At 38.7% G+C, this 12,062-nt stretch overlaps 1 protein-coding gene across 3 annotated transcripts in view; it reads left to right on the forward strand.

Annotated features, from left to right (window-relative positions):
• LOC119721201 overlaps positions 1-12,062 on the forward strand; it is a 79,375-nt gene that overhangs the window by 9,281 nt on the left and 58,032 nt on the right. For all 3 annotated transcript variants that reach the window (XM_038191135.1, XM_038191134.1, XM_038191136.1), the window contains exons 4-9: positions 2,684-2,995; positions 5,524-5,575; positions 7,239-7,429; positions 7,976-8,179; positions 8,340-8,391; positions 10,593-10,744. In XM_038191135.1, the coding sequence (XP_038047063.1) occupies positions 2,684-2,995; positions 5,524-5,575; positions 7,239-7,429; positions 7,976-8,179; positions 8,340-8,391; positions 10,593-10,744 (963 nt within the window). The remainder of the gene's footprint in view (positions 1-2,683; positions 2,996-5,523; positions 5,576-7,238; positions 7,430-7,975; positions 8,180-8,339; positions 8,392-10,592; positions 10,745-12,062) is intronic.

A 12,062-nucleotide genomic window follows, 5' to 3' on the forward strand; every position in this document is an offset into this window, starting at 1 on the left:
ACGAACAGACGGACGATGGAGTGGAACTGCCTGATAAAGAAACTTGGAAAATTATCTATACATGCGACTGAAAAAATGTACTGGCATATGTCATGTATTGGCATTTCCCAAACTACCGTAATCCTTCAGCAGCTAAGTTTCCCTCTCCTCCTGCAGTTGCAATCTGATTTGAGTGTGTGATATTGAAACTAAAGGGTAGACTAGGTATTTTCCCCCAAACTGATCAGGTTTAGATGTAAGGTTCCTGTTCCTAGAGACACTTCCTCTCTGTCATCAGCTGAATTCTCATTAACGAGGCTTCACCTTGCTCGCTTTCGCGAAGGAGGTTTCGCTGTCTGTTGCTGCCTGTCGCCAGCTTCGCGCACGACCTGCTTTTGAACAACTAGTGCACGCAAAAATTCACATACTTTGAGCTTTAGTATTATATCAATGATGTGATGCTATACTCTCTCAAATCTGGGTTTTTTTTCTGTTGAGAAAAAAATGACTACCTTGAGCATTTCCCCCAACTTTTTCCTTACCTTAGCCATTAGTCTTTTAGCTTACGCAGCGCGTTAAGACTTGTAAAGTTACCACGACTCGGTGGTATTAAACTGATAACTGATGTACATTTAAACCGCCCTTCCCAATCTTGCCCCCCTCCGTCCCACCTGTAGAGAGATCATGTGATAGCTACGTGATACTTGTCCATTCGACTTGAATATAGAGGATGCTCCATCTTGTTAAAGACGAGCATGGATGCATGCCTCCAGCCTTGCTCCTTGTTTACAGATACGGACAGACCAAACTTTTAAAGGGTTTCCGGTGATGAGCGTCTTGTGTCCCCATCATTACCCTCGGATAAACTATGAGAGCGTCTGGGGTCTTCTTTTGAGTTGTTTGAGCTAAACTCTGTAGACTTTCACGTTGTCATAATCCTTATTGACAGCCCCTTTTGTTAATCCTTTAAGCCCGGGCATTGGGATTTCCTAACGGGAACCAAAATGGCTGGCTAATGAGCGCTAAAAATAAACCTGGCTGCTATTCTTGGAAAATAAAAGGTTATTTTTGGTAACGGGAGTTATTTTTAGGCTAGAATTATAATTGTTTCTTGTCTGGCTGATTATTAACGGATCATGTGGCAGCATGACATGGAGTAAACTTTATTTGGTGTCCTTGGTAAAATTATGAGACACTCGGATTTCGCAACATTTTCTATATGACTAGACTGAGTACTAGTTAGGGTTCCATTGTTCCGTGTGCACGATGTAATACCAGGATTATTTTTTATTCTGGATATAAGATCTGGCTCCCCTTAAATCGAAGACACCGGTACCGTGGTAAACTACCCATTAACATGAGAACGGTGATACCCCCTTTCTTTATAGTCTTATTTACCTTATAGGTTATTAGCCTCATTTATTGCAGGATACCTAATAACGTATTATTATGCGGCCGTTTTAAATCATTTTGTCTCATAGAACAAACGTTTCCAGGTTGTCACGTCATCACACATCTCTAGCTTCCATCGGGTGCGGCTAACTGATAATTTTTTCTTTATTGACTAATACCATGGCAACCACTGTGACGTCCAAACAACAATAAGTGATGTGAGGGTAATTGTAAACGATGTTTTGGTTAGTGATGCTAGGTTGCATATGGGAGTAGCTGATATCAGTGTATAATGTGATCCACACGTACACAAGACCTTAATAGCTGACATCGATAGGTATGTAGGCCTTACTTAGCGTATGATCATGAGACACGATCGTTCGTGTTTTCTGTTACATTATTGCGAGCGGCCATTTCACTCCCCTGTGGATGCATACAATCGCTATATTTAAAGGACGCTTGGACTAGATCTGACGACGCATTTAGTCGATACTTTGTTAAACTCCTCCGGCGGTAAGATATTCGATTTATCGTATTTTCAGCACTTAACTTGGAAAAACAACTTGGTGTATTTTAATTTCGTCGGACTTTTTTTGTATGTGCACAGAATTATGTGTTTCCTGTTGTTGTTGTTGTTGTTGTTGTTGTTGTTGTTGTTGTTGTTGATGTTGTTGTTGTTGTTTGTCTTTGTTGACAAAATAGCATTATAATTAGCTCTGTATTCGCTCTCAAAACACCAGCTTGACATTCAATTAGTAAATGTCAAAATATTTTTCACTGATTCTGATATTGAAGGTCTTACAGTGCCCTTAAGTCTTGCAGACTGTATTAATTGCATTGTTAATTTTTCCTTTCAGGAAAGGATGTCGAAGTTAGATGTCCAGGTCAAGGAGGTGACCACAGTGCCCCGTGTCCCTAGAAATGTAAACACCCCCCCCCCCCGGTCTGTGTCTGTGGTTTTTGGTTTGCCAACCAATAATGCCGTTTAGCACTCGAGACCTATTCAAAGTCTGTTGTCACTATAGACCGATACAGGGGCCTCTCTAGTGGGACTTAATTCTTTGGCCGAGTCTGACAGTCACAGTCTCTCTGTTGACAATGTTATAAGCCTCTCCGCGGTCCGTTCGTTCACCTCTTTGTCACAACCTAATAGCCTTTGCATCAAGTAACCAGCACGGCCTCAGAAGTTCAGTGCTCCAGTCTTACCAACTTTTCATCTCCTGCAGTTGCTACACTCAGTCCCCACTTCAGAAATTGTTTAAGAATAAATCAACTTAGATTTCCCGCCAACTTCAATTTCTCGTTACACCAGGTCCGGAGTTTCTCGAGGAGCTGTTCCTGAGCGCGCCGAGCGGGGAGGGCTACGGGGAGAATGCAGTGTTGATGCGGTGTAAGATCCACGCCTGGCCACCGGCCCGTGTCAGCTGGTTCTACAAAGACGAATCGCTCGGAGACGGCGATCAAGCTGTAGACCCTGACCGTGTGGAGCTGACTTCTGATGAAACCCAGGGAGTGTATACGCTCTTATTGAAGGAGGTTGAAGGCTTCGATACGGGGGTGTACACCTGTAGGGCTAGCAACGAAATTGGTGAAGCAACAAGTGCTGCCGAGTTGATCGTTCAAGGTAAGAGAAAATAACCTTAGAATCTTCGAAATAATCAAGAAATGATCTTGATATAAATCTTTAATTCTGTGAAGATCATAACTTTCATGCATGATTAATTTTCAGATAACGAGACACTATAAACACAGCGTCTTTGAGTAGATTTAAGTTCAGCAAATTCCTACTGAATAGATATAGTTGCTATTTGCAAATTATATTTCACAACATTGTCTTGAACAGCTTATGCAATGTTTTTTTTTGCAATTTGTTTTCCACTACCTGAACGAAAGGAAGCCCTTCACAAACTTAAACGCGCGTACCGACTTTCGTCATACGATAGCAGGTTTCACTCTTGCAATTCGCGCTGTCCAGCTTTTACGTGTATTCAGTGGTATTTTGTACGTGTTTGTCATGTTTCAAGAAAACATGACTCAGGAGAGATTGGATACTTTTCATTAACCCTTTTTACAAATTTATTTTTTTAAATTCAAACATCATGGACCTTATTTAAGTCACAGACGGTGTTTTATCGAAGGTTTAAGTATTGCGGTGTTCACAGTTCAAACGTATTGGTTGTGCAATTTACCCGTGGCGTAAACTAAAATCAACAAATCTCAAAACACCTCTGTATAAACAATTAACTACAACAAGTAAAACGAGTTTCGAAATCCATGACCTTGCATAGGTCAGCCCAGGTTCACATGCAGAACCATGGAGCTATTGATAGAACACACTACATACAGAGCACCCACAAAGCCAACTTCGTTTTTTACTTCGGTTCACCAAACTGCAACAATGAAGACTGGATCCCTCAGGCAATGCCTACATTGTATACGGAAACCCGCGAAGTAAACAAGGAACTATAGTCCAATTTCAACGTGATCGCTTTTCATTGTTCATGGTCAAAGCTAATGTACATGTAATAACACATACCGGTAGCGCACGACACATTTCCCTTTATAACAATGCTAACTGACTGATACTTATTACAGACTTGTCTCTAAAACCTCATTTGTTTTTAGAGTATTTATGATTCGCTTGAAAAGTTGTCCTATGCGAGAATTTTGGATTTCGAAATGTTCCGATAATAGGCCTTTTTATGAGTAGTGTTGTTTTAAAATGTTTGAGAGATCTTCGTCAGTTTCGTCAGTTTCCAACATGATTGTACCGCCTTGTCAAACACACGTTTTGATTATTTTGATACTTTGTTTAAAATAAAAATTGTGTTGATATAGACCCGCCACTCCTAAGTAACCATGTAATACCTTGGAAACTACTGCATTGACTACACAAAACCCAACATTTGATATAGGCCTACAGGGTGGTGAAAAAAGAAGGAAACCCATTTTTGACAGCAATTTTCACCGACTTGATAAGTATATTTCAAGCATTCAATTGAAAGGTATTATACTATTGATCTTTAAACAAAAATGACGAAAAAATGATAGCAAATGCATATTTTGTCTCTGAGTAGTTTAAAAATGTCATGTGCACAACCAGTTTGTCCACGGCCGGCTTTATTCCATCCGCTTGACTGAGCTCGGAGCTAGCTTGATTTGAAGGCACCAGACTTACACGTGGACAACAGTGATTTTGATGAATTGTATTCAAATTAGCATAATAACAGTATTCTTGCGGGGTTTTTTAATTTTCTTTTCACCATGTAATGGTTGAAGAGCTATACTACGTTGTATAAAAATAATTCAAATAATTCAAGTTGGTTAAAATTGCTGTCAAAAGTGGGTTTCCTTCTTTTTGCACCACCCTGTACAGTATAACATGAAAAAATAAAACGAGCATTATTCGAGAGACAATTACCCTCTTTGCAATTTGAGAATTTTCCCATCCCATCTAAATCTGCAAATCTTTAATATACTCTACCATATTCAGTCCTTTAAATATGGCATAATTGTGTTCTCTGATGGACTATAATCTTCAGAACTAAGAAAACAAACAAACAGACCCTGGTCAAAAGTCAGGCAAGCGCTTGGAATTGATGGGGCGTGAGTGATTATTATGGGGATAACACAAAGAGGATCAAGTCAGTCAGCCATGCGTGCAAGCAAGGGATTAATTGACAATAGATGAAATTATCATTGCATTCTTGCACTAAGCCTGCCGGCTGTAACTGCTCATTTTTGGTTCAAATGCCACGTGATCATTGACCTCTAGAACAAACCAAAAAATCCCGTCTTATTTGACTAAATGTTGGTAACTGTCGAGTCGCTGTTGATGATACTCTTGTCATTACGTGACAGTCATGGAGAGAAACGCCAGTGGGTTTTTTTGTGTGTGTTTTTTTTTTTAAGACTTTAGTACTTTACAATTTTTCCTTCCAGTTGTGGCAATACCGTAGTCACGCTTTAATCTTCCAATGACAGTTGTCCAGGGTGGAAAACGAACATGTAAACTAGTCAAAACCCGATTTACTAACTTTGGATTTTTTTTTTTGAGCGTAAATTTATCACCGACATTCTCAGTCCAATCGTTTTCTGTTCATATTCAAGCATGAAGGAAAACCATGATTTATGTGTTTTTTGGTTTCATAGAATCGGCTTCAGATTCTGAATACGATACTGCTCGTTCATACTTCACTTCCGGGTAAGTGTTTCTGTACGTATATTTGTATTCAATTCTATATTAATCATAGAGTTTTGATTATTATCTATTTTGAGATTTTATTTAATATTCCACAACATCTTGATATGATATTTGCTTCAAGAAATATCAGTCGAACCGACCGTTGAATGTGCCATATTTACTGTGAAAAAAAAATGTAAACTCGTTATTTTATTTTAAATGAAAGACTGCTTTTGTAAAATTTGTTTTAGGAAAATGTTTCCCAGAGCTGAACGACTGATGATTTGAAAATTTATTTGAATTTAGATGAATGGTGGAATGAAGCAAACGTTTTCGAGTTCTATTCTTGTAGTGTGCCCCACACATATCCGTAATAACTAAACACCGTGAATATTGTGACTGAAACTGGAAACGGTCTGTGTTGGTTGCAGTGCGCCCTCTACTTTCAACGTAAATTTAGGCGTTCCATTTTAGGGGCATTGGCAATCATGACATTGCATGGCATCTTGTTTGGTCAGCAATATCACAGGTGTTTAAAAAGTAAAAAATAAAGCCGGAAGATACCAAAAATATTGGGACAGGCATTATCATATAGTCGACTTTTCCCAGGCTGAGATGACCCTGTTCACACAAAAGCAGTGAAGTATTGACATAATTTTCGGCTGTAACTTAGCAAAGTTTAAGCGGTAACCTAACTTTTGCATAATTCTGAACAATCACCCCTAATACACACAGATAAAAGTACACAGATGCTTGCACCAAGGGTCGATTTTCTTTTCTTTTCTGTGTGACCTCCAAAGCATTTCAATGCAGTTTGAAATTCATCAATATAATCTTTTAATGTTGCTCTCCGGATCCCATTGCTCTTCAACAAATTTGGGTTTTTTTTTCTCTGAACGAATTTTCAATTTGTATGTTTAATTTAAACAAAAAAGCACACGAAATCTTTTTTGAAATCTTCGGAAAGGTGTATTTTTTTTTTGATTTTGGGTAGCTTTTGACCCTCAAACACACAAACAGATTCGCTTTTAAATAATTTGTTGACAAAAAAAGGTGAAGCGTGGACGAAATTTTTTTTAGTTTGACTACTATTCAAAAGTGAATAACATGTTTGTGTCGCTAGAAAACAAAAAAGAAATTTAAAAATCTCCAAATAAGCATGAGAGGAATTTAAGCTTTCGATTACCAAGAGATTGACATTTATATGGGGATGCATGACGTTGCAATTGTTTCGTTGCATTCGTGTCCATTTTAATTGCTGGAAAAAGAGAGGTTTCTTTTTGGCCAGTTGTCTTTTAACACTGATGAGGCGTATTAAACTGACATGAGATCGCAATGCGATGGTTTGATTTGAAGAATACTTTTTTCGTTTTTATACAAAGGAGTAAGGCTCTCGTCAAAAAAGGAAAACAAACCACGCAGGATATTAACATTAAAAAGAAAGGTTAAATACTTACCGTATAAACACAGTGCACTGTTAAATTGTAAATCTTTCTTCTGAATGTTGATTGTGCAGAAGCTAGTTAGAAACTGGACTTTTTCCAAAAGGGAAAAAAAGAATGAAATTGTCTTTGTCTTGAAGTCAAAGTTTAACCCTACAAAAAAATGAACGTATGAGTCCCTATATACTTTGTCTTGTGATTTCCATTGTAAGTTATTAGAGATTGACTTTCTTGCCGCTTAGGGATGAGATAGTGGATCATCATCCAAGCGAGACGTGGTCGCCGAGAGGCGGTTGTGATGAAGGCAAGGCGGTCCCTAAGCGTACGGTACGGATTACGACGCACGGAGCCACGGCGCCTCGCTTCGTCTTCAAGCCGCAGAGTAGAGTGGTCGAGATTGGGCAAACAGCAAGGCTAATTTGTGGCGTCAGAGGTACACATTTTTGCTGGAAAATAGCAAATAAATGTCGTAAAAAACCCTCAAGTAACTAATCGCCCCCGATGTGAAACGAAATTTTCTTTGTGAAACGATACTTTCTTCTATTAAAACCCTAACAGTCCTGAATCCTCCAATTTCAATATGATTTTGCACACCTCCTAGGGAGTTAGGGTTAAATAAATTAAAAGAAGCGGCAACGTGAGATGTAATTTTGAGAAAATCGACTGTTTTGTTTTCAAAATAACTCATGAAGTACACTGTATTGGGCTGTCAATGTCAATGTTTGTTTCTAAATTTAAACGGTATGTGCACCTATTATGTCGGAGAATCCCTGATTTTTTATTTTTTTTATTTTATTTTTATTTTGATTGACTTTCGTAAGAAGGAGGGGAAGGGGATTTGTGTGGTTCCATGCAAGCCCCGAAAACAGCAAAAATGCATGGGTATGCCAGCCTGTCCCTTTCTATGTATATTTGCATCTTACTCGTAATCCCCTTAATCCGTTAATTGCTAATACCAAAAACAAACACATTATCCCAGGATCCCCCAAGCCTCTGGTGAGCTGGTTCAGCGAGGGGATGGAGCTCAAGAACGAGGGACGGTACCGTGTGTTTGAGAGTGATGAACCGGGCAACTTCGTGCTTGAGATACGGGAGGTTCGACCCACGGATGCTGGGACTTACACCTGTACGGCTGGCAATATCGTCGGGCAGGTTTATTGCTCGACAGAACTCTCAGTCGAAGGTTTGTGTTTTCAGTTTACTTGTTTTGTCTTCGCCTTCCTTTTTTCTTCTTCACGGAGCATTATTGTCATATTGAATAGCCCCTTTGTAATTACAACACATTTGGGTGCTCGAAAGTTTTAATGATCATTATTATTACTATTTTGATATTTTTTTAACAGAATTTGGCGAGCCAGAAGTTGATGTTAAGATTGTAGAAGACGAAATGTCAAGGTAGGTTGTCCTCCCCGCATTTTGCCATAAAATTAGTGGACGATTGAGGGCGTGTTCTGCACGTGTACGTGTGATGATTTCTGACATGATATGCGTGCGTGAGAAAACCGAGAACGAGCGGTTCGGTATCCGCGACTTCAATATTATTGAAAGAAGGTACAAAATGGGGACGTTTCACCGAATTAAACAATTTGTTGCTTGTATGCATTAACTGTCATAAGCAAAGACCTAAAACTTTTCAGCACATGCTACTGTGTGTGACTGGTGGTGAGAAGATATTGCGGTTGAACTTATTCCTTCATGGCTTGAATTTGAAAAGGGCAGGGGTGGCCGGTTTGGGGTTGTTTTGGAAGTGTAATTAAATACTTATTCTGTGTAATGTATGTAATGGTAGCGAAAGTAGTGGATCAGTGCCTGCCCGGCAAAATATCGTTTACTAAAAAAAAAGCCTGACCAAGCTTAATTATCCCGAATGCCTCTGGCCGTACACTATCATAAGCTCTTCCTCTGTAGTAGTGTACGGCAGAGGCATTCGGGCTAGTCCACTGCCTGATAAAAATTAGCCCATGTACATTGATCACTGAATCTTTAGTGTATGTCCATAAAAAGTATACTTTCTGTTTTGAGTATTGCATTTCCGCTCCTTAGTCTTATCTTTTAGTTTTATTTGTTTACCGGTTTCAGCAGCCCTACAACTGTAAACAAACTTCTCTTATTAGACATAAATTGCAATACATGAAGACCTACATGTATATAAAATTTGTTCATTCGCTTGAAAAGATGGTGATGATTGTTGGGTAAGCTCTGGCATCATAGTTGGGAACAATTCTTGGGTTTTTATCTCTATCGTTTTTTTTTTTTTCCTCAGCCTGTTTGTCAGTGTTTCTATACATATTATTATTAAGGAATCTTTCTGTTCAGAACAATAGACACAAATACACTTTTGTTGTTGTTTGCTTTAGTTTGTTAAATCCAGTAGGTCAGTCTACATCATTATGTTCCAAGTTTCAAACTCGTCTTGTGGCCTTCCTCAACAAATGCCAAGCCTGCTCATGGCTTGTCCTTGAGACATGTAATCAGATTTTCTAAGAAGCTGTGTGGTATTCAAGTCTTTCTTTGTGGCAGGTACATGTCATAATGATGGAATTAACCAAAGCTAAAGTTAATGCTTGACTTGAAAGATTCAGACAAGTATTATGCTGCATGAAGAGAAGATAATTACGTCACCTTGATCAATAGGAAGGCGATTATGTGCAATTTACATTGCGCATAGCTGATCACATGGACTGAAGTATCAAGTATCCTTTATGATTTACATTAACAACACATGTAACAGGGTCACATGAGTTCAGCTCCATGCGGAATCTGGTGTGTTAGATCATAGAGCAAGGGACAGATCAATATTCTTTATTCAAAACCCGGCTCAATGACATTTCACCCAATCCGATTGTGTGTTTAATAATATTCCTTTCAGGTTTGCGCCAACTGGTAGTGGTAGGCGATCCGAATCAGTGCCGAACATGAGACATTGTGTAAAATCAGGTCACATGGGTTCGGCACCCTGGGAAGTTGTTTTTCATGGAACGGCCATCGATTATTTTCACGGCTTGCACAAAGGGTTATTCCCTGTCACATGGCTAGTCAGGCTGTGTAGCAAGGATAAACTAGAAATCAATGGAATACCGATACAAACGAACGGTATTGTGCATTCGGCTGTCGGTGGAAAATGCACAATGTCGCTTGTTGGTTCACATTGGTTAAGGGTGGGTTGTTGTTGGGTTTAGTCAGAAAGGTTTCCCCGGAGGGATTCCTTGTTGGACACGGAGGCAAAGAAATGTTTGAGGTCATTTTTTTGTTGGATTCGATGGGTAAAGTTTGCCGGTATCTGGAGATTGGAAGTACCCTAAAACTGTCAGTCAAAATGTATCGGGGTTTGTGAGCATGGCAAGTTTGTTTTGGATGAATCAGTAGTCGATTTTTGTTGTTTTGGATGGCAGAAGTAAAGAAGAGGTTTCGAGTTTGGTGAGTGGTATCGTTCTTGGACTTGTTTTGCTACATTTTTTTCAAACCTTCAGGTAGTTTTGAGTTCGGACTTGTGGCTTGCATTTGAAGGAACATAAACTTGTTTGTTTTGTCAGTTGACAATAATTTGAAAATTACACTGTAAAATCGTCTTTATTTGTATTTTTTCTCCCATAAAGCTTGCCAGTCCAGTATCTCCAGTATGGACCTGACGTCAGAAATGAGGAGGCGGTTGAGGCTCCACCCCCAAAGGAGGAGGCACGGCCTGTTATCCCACAGAAACTATTCGCGATGGAGGGCGAGACCACCAAACTTCATTGTTCCGTGGTTGGTGAGTGACATTTAGTTAATAAAAATTAGAATTCTGAAGTTTCATTTCCAACACTTACAAATTCAGACTGTTCAATTGAATATCTATTGCTCTCTTATGACGAATATTACATATCATTTTCAAGCATTATATGCAAACATACATTCTGTACAAAGTTGTCTTTTCAGTCATTATCAATTAAGTGACTGTTTTTAACAGTTAAGTGCTCCCAGCCTACATAAAGCAGGATTGACTGGCTGTGACTGTTTATGTAACTTGATACATCCATGCTTTGACCGTAGGTGATTGATAAGCCAGCTGTGCCTACCACTTGCCTTTTTTTGTCTGTTGACTGAATTTGACCAGTCACAGTGCTTGCTTGAAATATGATCTGACTGTTGGTGACTAGCTACAGGTGAAAAAGGCATGGCAGGGAAAGGATTGATTTTTTTTGGCCGTCTGTGACTGTTCAAACAGCAAGAGGGTTAAAGTTTTGTGAAATATATTTAAAACTTGATAAATTGTAGGACCTATTTTCCATTTGCCAGGGGTAGATTTTTTTCCCTTTGGCTTACATCAAGATAAGTAAACAAAAAAGCCATATGAAACAACCCTAAAGAAAAAATGGGAAAATACAATCACAACAAAAACATTTCAGTCATGAGTGATGGGGTTGGCTATCTTTTTGTTTACTTTTAAGGTTGGTTCTGTATCACCGAAGGATTTACCTGAAATAAAAACTCATGATTTAAGTAAACATTTTGTACATGTAAACATGATCATCATCCGGATAGATAAGGCGAGATTATTCTTTAAATAACACTAAGCAACTGGAATTGATGTAAAACATTTGGAAGATGTTGGATTGAGATTTCCAAGAATACTATGGTTTGCTTATTCATTGTATTCAGACAGAAATATTTGGGTCATGCAGTGAATTTAATTTGTTGTGTAGTTAATAAAAACCACAAACAAAAACACAGTATCGTGAATATCTAAGCTTTGTTCTTTTCTTTGGAATTGAGATTGATTGGAATTGTTTTCTTTTTTTCTGTCGGACAAATGATTTCAATACCAGCATTTGATTTTGATTGATAACAAAATCAAAGTTTTGTATTTTACTATCCCACAAACTGGAGTTTTATCTCTTTTCTTGATAACAAATTGGAAATGATAAGTAACTTGGTTCCTTTTTTAATATTTAAACAGGGAAAACAATTGTTTAGCCCTCCTATGCAAACATGCATCATGCGTAAAGTTGTCCTTTCATTCAAAATCAGTCATGTGACTGTTAAGAGTTCCCAGCCTACATAAAGCAGGATTGACTGGCTGTGACTTT

Source organism: Patiria miniata, unplaced genomic scaffold (genome assembly GCF_015706575.1).
Source record: "Patiria miniata isolate m_02_andy unplaced genomic scaffold, ASM1570657v1 HiC_scaffold_13, whole genome shotgun sequence".
NCBI classification, from domain to species: Eukaryota; Metazoa; Echinodermata; class Asteroidea; order Valvatida; family Asterinidae; genus Patiria; species Patiria miniata.